Raw genomic sequence first — 18,815 nt, forward strand, 5'->3', positions numbered from 1 at the left:
AAAAATTATATCTATGTCCAGCAACCATCTCAGAATGTCTTACTGTATTATCATATCTGAGTAGTTATTTGCTGAAGAACTAACTGTATCTTGGAGAAGCCCATGTAATCAGGGATTTCCTCTGGAAGCTGGAAGCTAACTACCAAAACATTAGCGATTTCTACACACGTTCAATGTAAAACTAGCTTGAAGCTCAAAGAGATAATTTCACGTTGGAATGTATCATTATTTGGATGTCTTCCAAAATTAGTCTAAATGGGAGGAAAATATAGCAACAGAAAATGACTCTAAGAACAGTTATCAGGGACAATGAGGTAACTATAGGCTTCTTAATTAATGCTTATATAAATAAAAGTTGTGTATATAAACATATATGTATACATATTGAGAAACAGTCCATGTCCCCTGTGGCTAGCATGTCAATCTTAAAACAGATTCCTGTGAAATCAATTTTGAACATTACATTTGCTTTGTTTCCTATACACTAGATATCTTTTCTCATACTACAGTTTCATTAACTGTACACGTCAAATACTCTTAAGGATAGTTAAAGGTTAGGAATTGTTAAATTTTCAACTCATGGTAACATGAATTAACAGTCGAAAATACTATGCATAGGAAAGCAAAGTAGAAAATAAATGTCAAAAAAATTCAATTATCATTTTGATTCAAAAGAGAAAGAAACATATGTTCTTAGTCTTTTTAAAGAATCTGATGAAAGCACTGATGTTCTCTTTAAAAAAACAAAAACACTCCTCTGAACCATGAATTCAAAATTTTACAGTCAGTTTCAGGGGTAGAACTACATATCCAAGTTGAAAAAAACTCCCTGCAGTAAAAAAATTGCTCAGGTTCTAGAAGCAGATCAGGTGACCAATGATTTTGTGGCAATTCCCTTATATTAGTTTAATAATTATTACAGTAAAGATCAGTCTAGAAACTGGTTCTTGATAACGTGGAAAAGATTTAGGAAGAAAATGTGCGCATTACAAAGCAAAGAAGTAGAGCAAACTCATTATTCCATTAATTAACAATTTCTTATACTGCTAATTCAGTGAACTCAAGCTTAGAACAAGCAATGAACCTAGAAAACTGACTTGTGCACAGCGAGGAAGAGGAAAAGTGAGTTTAAGAGATATCCAGCATGGAGCCAAAAGTAGGCAGCAGCTGTTGGCAAACAGGAAGGCGATGGGGAGTGAACTGATACAAGATATTTCTCACCACAGAAAGAGGAAAAAGAGGAGGGTCTAAAACTGCGCCTCTGAGCAAACGCAGGTGTTGGCAGTGTCTCCGAATGGCCACACTCACAGCGGGTGAGAAGCTGACCTGGTCCTGGGTGCCCACAGCCCGGCCACACCAGCATCAGGCCTACTTCCCATACTTCTGGCTGGGTGTTCTGGGGACATGAAGTGGGGAGTCACTTAAGGGTGAAGAAACGACTGAGAAGAGCCATGATGACCTGAAAATCATGGACCAGAAAGCAAGGAAAGGCAAGTTTAACAAGTGTGCTCGCTCACTCTTGGATGCACCTTTTCAAACAGCCAGGGATCCATCTTCACACAGGCTTGGACCAGAGTCTCACCGGCCCACGCAGGCACTGGCCGATCTGCGGCTCGTGCGGGTGTGGCTGCCTCTGCAGGGGGGGCTCGTGTGACTGCCCCAAGAGCTGCAGAACTGCCCCCGTCTGTCACTGTGCAGAAGTGCATGCGCCACACTGGACCACTATTCTTTTGTAGGGGCAGAGTCCCATCCATAAAACTAATTTTCTGTCTGGCAAACAAGATGTGAACCAGACCTTATCAGATAGACCTACAGTTGTTATGCTTTAAGAAAGGGAGAAAAAACCTATCTGATAACCCTTTGTGATCAGGCGAAGGCCCTGAATACACAGCAGCTGCTGAGGCCTGAATACATCACTCCCATGAGGACCAGCTGATAGCCCTGTGGGGCCTCAAAACCTACAGTGAAACATTTTGCATTGTTTTCGACAAAAATTGTCAATTAACAAACCTGTCTGTAGTATGGCCATTCATCACAGGAAAAAAATGGGGGGCAGTCTCCGTGAACAGAATGGCTACTAATGGTTAAACTAAACTGCTTTTCCTCTTCTAAGAGCATCTATTTCGCCTCCTGTAATTGTATTTTGGCCGTGGAGTCCTGGACTGTAACCAGTGGCCGAAACCAGCCCGCTGCAGGCGGCGCCCCCTGGAGGGGGGTGCTGGTGAGGATAGACAGCCCCAGGGAAAATGCCGCCAAGTCTCAGGGGAGTGGAGACTCCGATAAGAAATATAAGGGACTGAGAAGGGGCCCCCGCGTTCAGTACTTGGGGTGAGGAGTTTGGGATTTCAGCACTTGTCGATCTTCAGCAATTCTGGAATCAGCGATTTCTGCCCCCACCAAGCCCATCTTCCAGAAGGCTGTCGCCAGCCTCTGAAGGACAAGGAGAGGCTTTCAGCAGCCCACCTCAGAAAGGAAGAGTTGGGAGGCTTTGCATCTAGCCAAGCCACTGAAACTGTTCCCGGTGTTGGTGCTGTTACAGCCTGGCCGGGAAGGCGAGGACCTGGGCCCGGCCCCTCGCTGGGCAGTGAAAGTAGCCGTTTGCCAGGTCTCGGCCACTGCGGCTGCTGTCTTGAGTGCGGCAGCAGCAGCTCCTGTTGTGTCCTCTGCTGTCATGTGAGTTGGAGCCTGGGCCACCGCCTGGCTGTCACATGCTCCAGGCCCTCAGTGGCAGGAAGACACCATCTTTGGAGCATGGCCTTTGCTCAGGATGGAGCTCTATGTCCTCAGTGGTGGGAAGGTGCCATCTTGGGAGTGTTAGTGTTCAGGACTTTAAAACCCTGGACACGGTTTTGGGTGAGGTAAATGGCCCTTTTGGCCTCGGTAACTCTGTTTTCCCTGGCTTGTTAAATAAATCCCATTACTGTTATTCTCTGAACTGAGTAGTCTTATAATTGCCTGCGCAGTGAAGCTCTCCGATGGTGACCGGTAAACCATTTGGGCACTGTCCTTGGCCAGTTTTAGTGCCCCTTGCTGCCCTCCATCAGAATGAAACTTGCCCTGCTGACATTTAGACACTCTTTTCCAAAACAGACAATTTGTGACTTGTAAGCATTCTCTAAATACATGCATGCATACGTGAATACTTTGCCTAGATTCTCAAAGTGCTTAAGCTTCCACCCCACCGGTCTACACAGCCAGGAAACCTCTCCCCGAGCGGGACTCACGGTAGAAATGGCGTTCACCATGCCGTTGGTGATCTGGTCCTGGCGCATGTGCTTCACGACATCAAACTGGGCGGCTCTTTGCTTAGGAATCACCTGGTCTGCAATCTTTTTCATTTCAGAATTAAATTTTTTGAACAAATCTTCAAAAAGAAGAGATAAGAGCTAAAAACAAAAAAGCACATGGTGAGCTTTTACAGTACAGGTTTAGCCTACTTGAAAAGCTTTATATCTTCATTAAACTGTTAAAAGAATGGAAAACTGCTTAAAATATTTTATGAGAGTCCATGTAATAAACATGTCCACAACTTCTATGTGTTCACCACTCTGCTAGGTGCTGGGAGGAAGAGCAAAGATGTTAACACAGTCCCTGCACTGAAAGACACCGAATTTAGACCAGCCACTCCCAGATGCTGGGATTTCACTGACCAGCGACTAACTTTTAACTTTACAGATTAAAACCAAAATGGCATGTGTGTGAGGTGGGGAATCACCACCACACCAAAGGTATGGTGTCCTGTGGACTTTCCTATGACCTGTAAACATGTAAATTGGTACAAACACTTACTGACATCACCTCATTTTTAAAGGTAGCTATCTTGTCAATATTCAAACTTAAATAATAATAATAAATCATTAATAATAAATAAATCATGGTGACACATCTAGAACAGTGCGGCCGAGGAAGCCCAAGCAACGGCATGGAATAGAAAGTCATAGAAAAGACAAGGGGGCTGTTTCCAGAATTGCTTAAGTAGCTCTTATCAGATGAAGTTACTGCTAATAATAATTACAAACCCTGGACAAAACATGAAAACTATTTAAAGGCACTGGAGAGTGTCCAACAGCAGGCAGAAATGGAGAAAAGCCAAAAATTGATAAAAATCAACAGCGTTGGGTGAACCTCCATTCTTAAGGCTTTTCAACTAAGGGTAGCATACGTGAATACTTTGCTGGGTAATTGGGAAGCTGAAACTTGGAGAGAGGTCCACGGGTTAGTGGATTAAAGAGTCAGAAGAAAAGGATAAGACCGACCACAGTAGCTAGAGTGAGGGGAATTCTCCAGAAGGAAAGAACCAGGAGAAACTGCTCAAACAATGTATATAAATCTCTGCTGACCTCTGCATGGCACACTGAGAGCTGTTGTGACCCAAGTCCACAGATGCCCCAAATCAAATCTAGGAGAGGCTGTGATGTTTCGTTCAGAAAGAAAAGGTAAGAGAACCTGTGGCTTTAAAGAGGAGGTCACTCAGGCTACGCAGGTTCTGTCTGTTCATGGGAAGTACTCTCTCTCCAAGTCTTGGCCCTTGTGACACCGTAACACTGGAAAGCCAAGGTCCAGCTGAGCCCAGCAGTCCACCCTCCCACCAACTAGCCCCACCAACTGCGGAAGAATGCCACCAACTAACGCCATCGACGCTATGTGGAACAAGAATCAAACAGCCCAGTTCTTCCTGAACTCCTGATCCCAAAAATGTGAGGGATAATGAAATGGCTGTTGCTTGAGCTACTATTTTGGGACAGATGCAATACAACAAACGAAAACCACATCACCATATAAGTTCAAACAAACTAAGTAGGTGATTTACTACAATGTAAATAAATAGCAGGCACACTTCAGTAACTAAATATAGGAGATGTTACAAATACTTAAATCCTCCTGCAAAATTAATCTATTAGTTGTTTTTTTTTTTTTTCATTTTGTGTTTCTTTAGGGAGGGAGGAAAAACTCCAGCTGCTTTTGTATTCTCCCTAAGATAATATTTAAGCAGTACTGGAGGAGGAGAGGCATCACATATATGCCAGTTATTTACTTAGCCAGGAGATCTGAGGCTCAGTGAAATCTTCTGTGTTAAAGATTTCCCAAATTCCAGCCTGGTGGATTTTTGAATGTTTCCAAACCATAGGTCACTTTTTAACCCACAATGAAAAAAGATATTTAAAGCAAATGAGTCTTCTCCTCTGGCCACTACTGAAGAAATAATTTCCTAAGTGGACTAGACTGCATGCTCCCCAACCCCCCCCCCACGTGAGGACACATCCTTCCACTTTTCTGCTCACGTCAACACTGCAGAGGGGAAGGAAAGTCAGGATCTTGGCCTTGAATCGATCATGTCAGAAGTGTTTTATAAAGAAAACTTCCTCCTCCGAGCTTAATCCTTTCTTCCACTCCGACTCAGCAGTCTCACTCGCGGAAAGAAAGAACATGAGGATGGAAGCAGGTGCAGAGGGAGGGAGGCATGAAGAAGCCCATTCCAGCGGCTTCCTGTGGAAACTGGCAAGAGGAGCGTGAATGAGCATCCTGAACAAGCAAAGGCCCTTAACCTACGCCACAAAAGCTCTGCTCTGGTTTAATTAGTCTCTTACACTTAGACTTTTTTGTCCCAAGTTATGACAACTTTTTTTGGCTTTTTTTGGCTTTTGTTGTCGGCTCGACGCTCCACCTGCGTCCTGTGCGGGAGCGCACTGTGTGGGGACCCTGCTCCTTGGGGAAAGCCTCCGCCCCTAAATCCTCAGTGTAAGAGAAATAATGTTCTCCAGTTCACAGAGCACTGAGAAACGACAAGGCCAAGTCACACAATAAACCGCATTATTTAGGTCAAGAGTGAAATGATGAAAAGGGACGGTGCGTCCCCACTCGTCGGCAGGCCCCACGAGGCTGCAGCACTAAAGCGCGAGGTCTAGCTCAGGAAAAAATGCTGACAGCTCATCAATTGATTTTCAATGAAAATGCTAAAAAAAATTAATAAAGAAGTTAAGCTGCTGAAATACAGTTTCACCAATTAGCTTAATGTCAGAGAATTCTAATTAGGTGCCTTGAGATTGCTGTTTAGTGTTTAAGCCTTCAGTGTGCCAAACTCTCCTTTTCACACAAACTGGTTGCAAAATTAAAGACATTAGGCAGCCTTAATTACATTATCAGAACAGCTGGGATTAGGCAATCTCTGAAGTCAAGACGGCATTCTTTTGTCACAGGGTGGAAATCCCTGGCTTTCCAGGGTGCCGGATTTTGGTGCCGTTCCCTATCTCCCCACACAAAGCAAGCTGCATTAGAAACAAAAAATTTGCAGACAAAGAATAGAGTAATGCTCAGCAAATAATGAACACATTACAGAAAAAGAAAAGGTAGGTGAAAAGATTAAGCCTGAAATCAGTGGGTTTTGCTAACACCTCTGCTGGCGGCTGGCCGGCCAGCACCCTGGCGGCAGCGAGACGAGGGAACCCGCCTGGCCCAGCTACAGCTGTTATCTAGAGCTGAAGCCGCTTATGCTCCCACATCCCAGGAGTGTGAAATTAGCAGCTATTGTTTTTACACATTTTCACCAACACAATACCTTTTATGTCTTTACATTGTTTATAAAGCGATGTTTTCATACACATGGGAACCCTCTTTTTAATTCTAATTTTTTAAGCAACAGGATAGTCTCTCCTCTCACGACTCCATTCCTTATTCCTCTGAGCCACCACCGTTCTTTAATAGACTCATTTAACAGCATGGTTTTCTCCAAGTGAAAAGCAATAAAAATCGGGGTTGATGGGGACCCCCCCAGCACCCGCGACAGTGACCAATCTAAGGATGGCCAAAGACCCACCTGCTAGCGTGTCAGCCGTTAACCAGATATGGCATCCTCATCGGTCCAGACACTAACTTTTCCAAACTGCTATCACTGTCTCAATTCTAGTTCTAAATTCCAGCGGTTGCCATACCTGCTGCCATCACCCCAGGCATTACGACCGTGAAGACTGGCCGCGCCTCCTACCCCATTCATTCCTGCACAGCTCGTCTCCAAAGCAGATCTGCCGAAAGCGGGAATCAGATGGTTGTCACCCCCAGACTGAAACTGCCCAGTGATGGTCCTCTGCGTGTGAAAACAAACCCAAAGTCCTTGCCTGCCAGGTGCCCCGTGTCACCCCTCACCACCCCCACGCCTCACCCACTACAGTCACAGAGACCCGTGGGCCGGACTGCCTGGGGCTTCTTCCCCACTTGGGTCTCCCCCGACGGCAGTTCCCAGGGTGGCTGAGACGGGTGTCTCCTCATCCAAGTCTCCACTAGAAAGCACCGAAGCTCAGTTTAAAGTGATTACTTTTTCAAAGAGCTCTTTGCTGAATGTCCTGACATAAACATCAGCCTGTCCTGGGTTTTCTTGACACACTTGTTGACCACCTAATAGCATCACACCTATTTCCTGGCTACTTGCTCTGTTTTCTCTCCCCAAGCGCACACTCCTGAGAGGTGAAGCCCCATCACATCTCCTTCACCGCTGTAGTTCTGGTGCCTGAAACTTTGTCCCTGGCCTCAATGGGCCTAACGTCTAAAGGGAAAGAAACACAGAGGTAAACTGAGGAAGACCTGGGCAAAGTACTACTGACACCTGCTTCCAAATAGTCCTGGGGTTCACAGTGGTGTTAGAGAGCGTAACGTAAAGAATAAAAATGGGGAGGAACTCCTGATGAGGGGCAGGGGAGGGGAGTCGAGGGAGGAGCAATGAGGGAGAAGGCATCTACACCCCACTGTGTTTGGAGCGAGGGCAAGAGGCTCGCCTCGGCCTGAGATGACGCTGAAGCCACGCGGAGGCAAGATCATCAGGCAAGATCACCGAGGAGCCGGCACATCCTGCTAAAGAGCCACAGATTCTTCCTGCAGAGCATGCTGCAGTTGTAGACTCCATGGGGGAGTTTCAAGGGAACGGCAAGAAGCCAGAGGAACAAGCCCTTACACCCCACCTTGGCTCAGAGAAGCTCCACTTCTGTCTGTTTTAACACCAGGATTCCAAGTAAACGCCAATGTTTAAAAAACCAAAAACCCTCGCCTGAAGCTCAGGTCTGCTGAGGGAAGCTTCTAAGAAACAAACCCAACCTCAGAGTGGACGCTCAGGTGTGCGCATGTACGGCTCTCCAGCCGTGAGAAGGCGGACGCCCGGCCGGAGCCTCCAGCACAGACAGAGGAGCAGGGTGCAGACACGGCGTACGGGGCTGGGGGGCGGTTTAAACACAATCCTGCTGTGTTCACACTTGAGCTGTGACATGTGAGTTGAGTGTTAATACACAAACACACATAAGCATCATAGTTTTGCATGGACAAAATTTCTTTAAGAACATACGCGAAAGCAGGTGGATGGCCATCTCTGCAGCAATGCACACACCTAGTTGATCAAATCTTCTCTTCAGTAAGAGGGCTCTCTTCATCAATGGGCAAGCAACAGACAGATATTTTCTTCAAATAGCTACCAATGCTGGCAAACTACTCCTTTATATAATTTCTTCCAAAATTGTAAAACCTAACTCCAAATGTGTTCCTCACAAAAAACCCAAAGACCCATAAAGCTTATTATAAATTCACACATGGGCCTAGGATACCTGCAAACCACTAGTTTTCTACAACAAGCGTGAAAACGCCCGTTAACAGAGCTGTTGTATGTGCACAGCGTGACTCTGGAGGGAAGCAGGGTAGAAAGTAGGGTGGAAGGGTGGGAAAGAGACTCACTTCACTGCAGACTTTCTTATAACGATCTTCAATTCCTTTTACTATGCTATTATGCTATTTTTTTAAAAGCATCTATACTGTGTATTACTATTTTTATTTAAAAGCACCTACTATTTTATTATGTTTAACTTACTGTTTATATTATTTTGAAACATTCGTTAACATTAAAAAAAAAATTCAAGGTACTTAAAGAAGTAAGACAAGGAGCCAGGAGCATGGTGTCAGGCTGAAGCTGTCCGGCACAGTCTCACCCCAGGCTGGAGGCCTGGAGTTGCAGCCCTGTGTTTCCCAAGGAGCAAGCATGGAGCAAGAGGATTGTATCTGTGCCTTAAACTAACCTCAGCAGCATTGGGTGGGAGAGGAATAGGACTGGAGTGAAGCTAATAGGCGATGCTGATGGTGAAGCAATTATGCTGGAGCTAAGTCAGAGAGGCAGAGCAAGTGGAACGAGCAGGACCTGGTGACTAATCTGAAGTGAAGAGTAAAGGAACAGCAGGAGTCCAGGATGACGCAGACGTCCGCAGTCTGCAGACGTGGGAGGTTGGCACTGCTGTGGACTACGACAGCAGACGAAAGAGGATCTTCAAAGGGGCTTTAAGGTGACATATTTTAGAGTTCATGATTAACTGACTCAACAAAGATGAGATGTGAGTCTACTACATCGGGCACGTGGTGAATAGATGCTCAGTTTACAAAGATGAACAGGAGAGACAGTTTCAAATCGACTGTAACTGCTTCCTGCAGCCGACTGAGCCAGATTCCCTGAGGTTGCTACAGAGACTAGATTCTGAATAGAACGGCCTCTTGGTGTACTGCTGAGCACGCAGGAAGGACAGGAAGTTCAAGGTAGCCTCTCCCCATGATGCCCTCCACACTACAACAGTTACTAGATTAAAATAGGAGCTGAAATTAGAGTTTATAGGAGCATAGTTAAAGAATTAAGAGAGTTTCCATAGTTAATGAAATTCTTAGGTCAAACAGAGTAGTAAATCATGTGCTAAAGGTCTATACTTCAAATATATGCAACTAACAGTCCATTTGCCTCTTCTACTATCAAAATGAATACCAAATTAGTTTTTATTAAAGAAAATAAAAACCTGTGACATGAAATAATTCAATCACCTGTCCTGCCAGTTCCAGTCGCTTGTTCCCATAATAGTCCCGGTCATCAACTTTATTATCTCCTTGGGCCAGAATTACTCTGCGCACCATCACTGCAGTGTAGATACATTTGGCTCGGAAGTTAAATTCTTTAACCTGTAGTATATCAGAGAACATTTTTGAGACAATGGACAAAATTTATGGTGCCCTGAATAAAAACCAATGTTACAGCATTTAAATAAAATAATAGATTGCTATGGCTATCCCTACTCAAAGAAATTCAAGTACTTTAAACTTCTTGGGAGGCAAGATGACTTTTCAACTTTCTTTAAAAAAAAAAAAACAGAATTACTGCTTTAAGATTTTTACTTATTTTGCATCAAACTGGGGAATAGGCCAGAACTGCAGGGAATGAGGATTCCCCAGAGACAGAGTGGGGCGCAGAACAGGTGGATCTGCTGAAACACACTGCTGAGGGGAGCAACGGGGAGACCGCAGCGGTCTGCTAACATCTGGGTCAGCTTCCCAGTCGGGGATCTAACTCAGGCTGCTGGAAGAACTGTCATCGGAGACATACCCCTAGGCCACTGAGGAGGCCTGACTTTTCAGCTTTCTGTACTCAGTTTCTGCAGGAGCTTTTCTTCAAACAGGATCCCTATTAACTCCAATTTATTTCAAGCCACTCCACTCACAGGTAGAGTCTAACCTCTTTGAGTTAGCATCTAAAATGGCAATTTCCATCCCCTTTTCCAGCTCTGAGGTATGACGCGGAGTCCAGGACACTGTCCTGGGGGAGAGGCTCCCTGAGGAGCCAGAGATGAGTGTAGACAAGCCTCGTCCAGCCCCAGCTCAGATATCCAGCCCAGTCTAATCCTCAGAGACTCCAGCCGCTGCCTTTCCTCCCTCACTGGATTATGTGCTCCAAACTTTAAATGGCAAGTCAGGCCTACGGCGAGCCTGGGAGTGCCAGTGTTCAGCTATGGGTCTTTAGGAAAAGCTGTCCGCAGTTACAGACAAGGGTGAGTGAGGTGCCCCACAGTCTGTGATCGTGTCAGCGGGCAGGAGACCAGGGCTCTGCAGCATCGTGGAACCGCCACAGCCTCGTGAAGAAGTGGTACAGATGAGGAAACTGAAGCTTAGAAATAGTATGATTTGTCCAAAGTAAACAAGCTACGAAGTAAGAAATCCAGATTTGAACTGTTAATCTCTAGTGTCAAGGCCCATATTACTTCTACTCTCCATCTTGTTACTTTGAGTTTTAAACTCCTTTACCAGTCCTCCAAGAGTTTTATTCAGTTCAGACCCCGCTTCAGCACGAGGAATTTTCTAATTCTGTGAATTAGGTTAAGGACACACAGAAACAGATGGCAGGTGAAGAACTGAACCAGAAGCCTGAGCTGTCTGGCCAGGCAGGTGTTCTAAAACAGGGAGCATATATTAGGGGGTATGGGATGACTCCGGCCAGCACCCCACTTGCCAACATGGTCAAACTCTGCCTCGTGACAAGTTGACAGGAGCACACAACAGGCAGGGCGGGGAACATGGCTCAACACAACATGGCTCAAGGGCGGGGAACACACCAGCTCGCCTGGCCATGACCCGGTTGGGTGACAACATCGGTCAGTCTCATCTGTCAGGACCTGAGCACTGTCATACAAATTGAGGTGAGACAAGGTGGACCTAGGATTCAAGTCTAGGAGGCGAATTCTTCTGATTGCTGTTAAAATATCTGCAGTGAGACTCTCCCTGGTGGCGCAGCGGGTTAAAGCACAGCACTAAGAAGCTAAAGCCACTTCCGTATGAGTTCGATCCCCGCCCCAGAGGTGACCACATGGCGTGGCAGACCTCTCCTGACCTGCCCGCTGCTCCCCTCAGCAGTGTACTTCTTCCATCTGCCTGTTCTGCTCCCCACTCTGTCTCTGGTGAAGCCTCTCACCGCCCCCGCACCTCTGGCCTGTACCCCAGTTCTGTATGCATAAATAAATAAATCTTTAAAAAAAAAATCTGCAGTGAACATGATCATACAACCCCAAGGCTCTGCTTATGCCACAGACCTGTGTGTGAACATGGGAACTTCTGTGTTACACAGAGTTCACCAACTTTTCCCCAACCATCTAGATGGTTCAGATACCATAAGCTGGCTTTAATTTAAAACATCTAAGATACCATTTCTGTCCTTCAAGACCATGGCCTCAAGGAGCAGCATCAGTAATATATTCACGGAGATCAAAAGCTGTCAGTTCAGACTGAAAGAAGCAGCACAAGAGAAGACACAAGACGGTGATGATGATACTACAGGAAATCTGCTCTGGGACCAAACCAACCATGGGTGATGGAGGGTTATTTGCAGCAGGGAGACCAGCCCTCTTTCAGAGTCTCTTGCTTAAGGAACTAGACTTTAAAGGACTGGACTTTAAACTCTTTTCAAAATGCTTTCACAGAAACACGCAGACGCCACAACTGCCATCATTCACCGCAGCAAAGATGTAACTCACAGGAACGTGGGTCAGGATGGTCGAAGCCAGGAGTTCTCTTGCTTCTTCTATCTTGGTTTTCTTTGGTCCCCCGCCCCACATTCTCTGCCTTCTTACTTTGTTCCCTATGTATTTTAATGCCTACAAAAGACAGAACATATGATAATAATGTCTGAATAACATTATCGAAGAGAATGTACTACGCTCCCACCTGTGTGTGTAACGCTATAAGCAAATGAGACGCAAATGCTGACGGAGGAGAAAGATGCACGGGGCCTCCTGAAAAATCATTTTGTCATGTCAGCAACAAAGCAACATGACGTGTGTCTAATGAACTGTTTCCCTTTTATTTTATAATTTGTTTTCTTACTATAAAATTGATATATGATCCTTTTAGGAAATTTTAAAAATATAGATGAGTGAAATCATCATAAAATATCTTATACTTTATAAAGCAGCTTTCAATCCCCCACCCAGAGAGAACCATAGTCCACAGTTAACATTTTCAGGAAGTAGTTTTTTCCCCTCAAAAGAAAAAAAAAAAGCCCCACATCATTTTCATAGAATGGAAGATTTATGTTAAGGTGACTTATTGTTAAAAATTATCTTCAATTTATCATAATTATAAATTATAATCCTGGCAGGCTTTACCCACTGATTTTGAAATTTATATGAAAATGCAAAAGATTCTGCTAAAATCACCTTATAAGAAGAACAATTAACCTCATTATCTGATTTCCATCATAAAACTACAATAATCTTGACAGGGTGATACTTCTATAAGCAGAACAGACAAATAATAGAAAAGAATAAAACATTCAAAAATAAACCCACACTTCGATAGTCAACTGATCTGTGACCGAAGCGCCAAAGCAATTCGATGCGAAGGGCAAGTCTTTGCAACAAACAGTGCTGAAACAACTAAAGATCCCAAAGTAAAAATTAACCTTGACCTCTACCTCCAATCAAACAGAAAATTCTGATTAACCTGGAGGTGAAAACAGACTAGGCAAGGCATCACCGAACTTCCCAGGGCAATGGAAATATCCTACAATTTGTGAAAATTATGTAATTAAGATTTGTGCATTTCATGTCCATAAATATTAAAAATGGTTTAACCAAGTAATGGGTGAGGAGTTGGTAGATTCAGATAAAATAAGAGCAAACAGTGAACTGTCTAGAATTATGAATCCAAGTGATGGGGTTCATAAAACTATTTGGTACCTTGTGTGTGTGTGTGTGTGTATATGTAAAATTTTCCAAAAAAAAAAAGCTTCTGAAGAAGAGGATAATGTGATTTTTATTATAACAACAACAAATGCATTTTTTTTTTGGTCAAATTAGCTTTCAGTTAGAAGAAAGTTCCCTGATTCTTTACCCCAGAATTTCTGTCCCCAGTTATCTGCATAAGGAATTTTTTTCCAGGCTTCAAAACCTACAGCAGAATCACTTCCTCACTGAACGAAGCCTTCCCTGCTGTCAACTCTTTTCCTCTGCTATTTTAATTCCTTATGTATATAAATTGAGTACTTTCATCTGACTTCTTAATTCTCTATGTATCTTTATGAATCCCCTACTGAACTGTATCATCTTTTTCTTAGATTCCTAATGACTTAGCACAGTGCCTGGAACTAAACAGAATTCCCCTGTGACTAAGACATGAGCATCAAACCTAAGATCTTCCTTGCTAAAGGGCATTAGAGCATAAGATCAGCTGAGACCCGGAAAGGCTTGCTGCAGAGACCTGGCCGTAAGCAGCACGCACAAAGACAGTTAAAGCAAGCCAGCAGTTGGTGGGAATCAGAGCAGACTGGCAAGAGAGCTTCACTGAACTAAACTGAGCTGTCCTCAATAGATTCTGGTCTTCTGGTTCCCTTGCATAAAAGCTAGAGATCCTTCACCTCTTTAAGAAAGAAAGAGAAACATAGCAAAGCCTTCCACCCCTTCTGAAAAAGCAAGAAATCACCTTTTGCCTGGAATACCTAATAATGTTCCCAGAGTTTCATGGTGTGAGGACCCCAATCTGTTTATAAATAGGCCAAGGAAATAGCCCTGATGATATCTAACCTCCCAAAAGGTAATAATTTCTTCCCTATATACCAGTAAATGATACCTAACGTTCATGACCAATATATGCAAAAGGCTTCATGAGCAGAAGAAATGCAGGAAAGACTAAATAGGCAGGCATTAAAAACAAAAGGCAATGCGGGCTTCAATCAGTCCTCTAAAGTACCATGCATTCGAAAGTTCTATTATGCAAGAAGTATATCTGGCATATTTGCATTTAGAATATAAAATAATCATGGAAGATTACTTAGGCCCCAGCACCTTTTATTAGCTGCAAATATTAATCAATACCTTAATTTTATGCTCCTGTTTATTTTTCCAATGTTGGGAACACTTTCTGCTCAATGTTAACTAATTGCATGTTTCCATCTTTTCACTGAACTCCTCTAATTCCATTAGCAGAAAGTTTCAGTCAGTATCTAATTAAGAGAAATGAATGACTTTCTGGGCTGTGGATTAGCCCTGTTTAAACAGCTCTACAATGCCAGGGTTACGTGACCCACGATGATGTCTGTAATAAAGTGAGTAACGGTATCAGTGAATCCACTGGGGTGTCACCGAGGTAAGCTGCTCTTCAGAGCATTACACAGCTTTGAAGGATGGGGTATATCACCTCAAATTGAGCCAATTCCTGGGTATTTACTCCTTAATGTTTTCTCTTCATGTTCTTGGAACCCTTGGACAACATCACTTGAGTTCGTAATAAGAATTCATGTTCACTTAAACCATTATATTTTCCATAAAGACCAAACCCACAACTCTCAAATTAAAACAAATTTTCCCAAACTTAGAGGTGATTCCTGGTTAACTGCAGAGAAAGAGGAAGGCAGTGATGGGACTAATCTCTAGATTTATGTTTGGGGGTTACATCTATTTGCCTGATGACAACTTACCTCCCTAAGTGTGTGGCTCAGTCTATGAAAATATTAGCATCTGTTTGACTTTCAGAAGATAGATAATCAGAGCTAAGCGGGAAAATGTATTTGTGCAAGCATCCTGGGTGACAGGAAAACAGCAGCCTGGAATTTATACCTTGTTACAAGAAACCCAGAGCAGAGACAAGGAAACTCCGAGCCCCCAGGATGGCCACGAAGACACCACCATCGACTGAGCAGAGCACTTTACAACTGTGGGACCGAAACCCCCAAGTATGGCTGCCGGGCTCACGGCACGTGGGGAGGGAAGTGCCATTAAATGCCGAAGGTCGGCGCGCGGACACACGCACACAGCTCTCGTCTTCGTGGAGTCCAGTCCCAAGGTTCTTGGGTAATCACCTGGAGAGCTGACGCAGACCAGTGAGGGCCCTCGGAGCAAAGCACCTCTCCTGAGGTAACGCTGGGAGCAAAGGGGAAAAGGACAGAGACCACGGACAACTGGGTGCTGAAAGCGACTGGTGGTAGTGACTAAAGAGGGGTATTAAGGAGAAAGGCATGAAATTAGAACCTTCTATCTCAGAGGCACTAAGCTGACAAATTAGCTACTCTCAGGCAAATATGGGAAAAACACAACACTGCTATTAAATTAGAACAAAGCCTCTCAGCCCCACATTACCCTTCTGAGTTAGAGACACAGGCTGAGAAATTGTCCACGCAGGCTCCTTTCTCCAGCCCTAAAAAAATGAGTCAGAGCAGCTTCTCTACCACTCTTCTCACCTCCCCCGACGTCCTTCCCAAGCCTGCAGGCCAAAAAGTTATTGCATCTGAGGCTTTATCAATGGGCAGCATTAAATCTCTGATTCCCTTTCATAGCAAAGGACAACATGAAAAGACACACCTGCATCTGTGTGAAAATCTGAGCCTTCTGGCACTCTTCCAAACTGGGCCCAAACGCTGCCATCACGTGCTCCTCTGTCCCAATCATCTGCACAATTTCCTGGTCACTCTCAACACCCATGGCCTAGGAAGGAAAGAAAAGATAGAAAGAGTGTTGGCTTTGTGTTAACTCACTGACATTTGCTTATGCTAATTTGGCATTGTTTGTGGGTATTACTTCTAAGCAAAAGCTAGCTCTTTTCTCAGAAACAGTGCCATCTGGCACTGGCAGCCACAGCCTGAGCTGAAGAACCTGAAACAGAAATTTTGATTAGGAAGAAGAAAACAAACATTCTCAGGCACTTTCCGCATGTGTGCTATCTGCAAAAATGTTTAAATATACTATGAATTTCATCATGGAAAAAAGCAAAGGAGGCAGGAGGGGAGAGTGGAGACAGAGGGTCTGCACTGCAAAGACAAAATGAAAAAAATAAGTCAAAAAAATAAAAAAAAAAAAACAGCAAATCAGAAAATACTCATTACTGAAAATAAACAGAACCCCAATGAGAGCGGTCAAGAGATTAGTTTTTCTGAGTATTCTCAAATCATTCACACTTGGGTTGAAAAAGTTTTCCTAAAGGATGTTTTACCTCACTTTTCTAGAGCTATCAGGCTATGGTGTTGGGCAGGTTTTAAAAGAGAATCATTTTAAAGAACCACGAACACACTTATGGGTCTAAGAAACCCACTTATCTTAAGTGTTTCAAGGTGACAGTCCGGCACCACAGGTCTTTGTAGATTCCATATGGTACCAAAGTTCACTCCTTCACACATTCGCCTGGAATTCTGCCATATCGAGAAACGGAGCATAATCTCCCTAAACCTCTCTTGGCAGAGAAATAATCCCGCTTCTCAGAGGTGCAGGGAAAAGTTAGGTTTGCATTAAAATTCTTCTATTAGCTTTGCAGAGAAAACAGACCCAACCCTAATACAATGGTCTGGCTTGGTTTTGAGGCTATTTCTCAGTTCTCCTCTGCATACACGAGCAAGAGAGGGAAGAATCGGACCCCAAGTCCCCAAGACCGAGTGCGCAGAGGCATCTGACCAGCCCAGCGGGCCCATGCGAGCTTCAGACTCGGAACTCACACTCCTCGCCACCCCCCTTCCATGCAATTCCTGCACTTCCGTGACAAAACCAGGCTCTTGCAGTTCTGAATTCTACAACTGAATTGTAGTGGTCTGTCTTTTGTAAATTTGGTCTGGATACTTTAGGAATCGCTGTAAATTTACTGCATATTTTGAACCTGGGGTCGGGGGAGGAAATATAGGCTATTTCTCTTCTCAGCCAACTCAGGTGGTTTTAAAAATGTTGCCCATTCTTAAAGATGGATTCTCCTGCTCTTGAGTGTACATTAAACTTAGGACTCAATTCTCCAGCCAAAAAAAAATGGCGGCAACAATGCCTGACTTTGCTGGCTGCTCCTAAGAGACACGGCAGCTTCCCACCCCCACACTGGGGGAGCCAGGACCCTGTGATGGAGACACCACACCCTCCACGGGAAGCCTCCTGCTGAGGAGCTCCTGGCAGCCTTCAGATAACTACAGCTGAGCGGACATCTTCACTCACGAATCACCCCGAGCAGGAACCCCCCCCCAGCTAAGGGACTCCCAAGTCCCTGACCAACAAAGCAGTGCACCCAACTGTACACAGCACAAATAACCTGGCAACAACTTCTGGTAATAAATTGACTATTTAAATTTAAAAAAAAAAATTTAAGTGTGTAACTTGCTAAAAAAAGTTTTTTTAGCAAAGTTCTTAGGACACAAATCTCTTTTTGATGCATTTTAATTTTCTTATCTCTTTATACCTAATTTGATATGATGGATTTATTCAAGCAGACACTATCAACTCCACAATTAAACATTCATTCAAATTTCATAGAGAATTCTGCCTCTGGTGAATCCTCTCACTCCTGCACCTCTGGTCTACAGTGTAGTTCTTGTATGCATAAATAAAATGAGTCTTTAAGAAGAAAGCAGAGCAATCCTAAAAGATTATCTCTTCTAACTTTTAAATAAATGAAAAACTTAGATTATCAGTGGGGTTGCAGCTACTCAGCAGACATGGAGAGCCATGGACACCTTTGCAAGCAGCCAGTCAAATATCAGAAGTGAGTATTTCTCTGTGAAAAGTGAATCAGCGATAAGCTAACTTCTACTGTCAAGCTCAAAAGTCAACATCATACAATCAATGGGTTTCAACGGAATTCAGTAAGTCCCACCACCACCCATTGGTTCTTGGCAACTGTGACTATGAAGTGAGATGACATGAAACAAAACCCGTCCTTGAATAACATGGCTTTGCTCAAGACCAGGCAGGATTTATTTTCTCATCAATGTTGTAACAAAATAATGTTATGGAGCTGCTCTGTGTGTGTGTATATGTAAATGCAACTCATTTGCAGTAGGCTCCAATAATCTTTTTCTAAAAGCCTTGATAAAAAATTTCACAACCGGGCCCTCCCTGGTGGCGCAGCAGGTGAAAGCACAGCACTGAAAATCTAAAGCCGCTTCCGCATGAGTTCAATTCCCGCCTGCCCCGGAGGTGACCACATGGCGTGGCAGACCGCTCCTGACCCTCCCGCTGCTCCCCTCAGCAGTGTACTTCGTTGATCTGCCTGTTCTGCCCCCCGCTGTCTCTGGTGAAGCCTCT

At 44.2% G+C, this 18,815-nt stretch overlaps 1 protein-coding gene across 2 annotated transcripts in view; it reads right to left on the reverse strand.

Annotated features, from left to right (window-relative positions):
- The window catches only part of POLR3B (polymerase (RNA) III (DNA directed) polypeptide B), a 94,115-nt gene that overhangs the window by 56,818 nt on the left and 18,482 nt on the right, over nt 1–18,815 (reverse strand). For both annotated transcript variants that reach the window (XM_004675725.2, XM_012720515.1), the window contains 4 exons: nt 16,125–16,247; nt 12,306–12,425; nt 9,832–9,966; nt 3,225–3,386 (listed from right to left, as the gene is read on the reverse strand). In XM_004675725.2, coding sequence (XP_004675782.1) covers nt 3,225–3,386; nt 9,832–9,966; nt 12,306–12,425; nt 16,125–16,247 — 540 coding nt within the window. The remainder of the gene's footprint in view (nt 1–3,224; nt 3,387–9,831; nt 9,967–12,305; nt 12,426–16,124; nt 16,248–18,815) is intronic.

The sequence above is a fragment of the Condylura cristata genome, unplaced genomic scaffold (assembly GCF_000260355.1).
Source record: "Condylura cristata isolate star-nosed mole 26May11 unplaced genomic scaffold, ConCri1.0 scaffold00004, whole genome shotgun sequence".
NCBI lineage: Eukaryota > Metazoa > Chordata > Mammalia > Eulipotyphla > Talpidae > Condylura > Condylura cristata.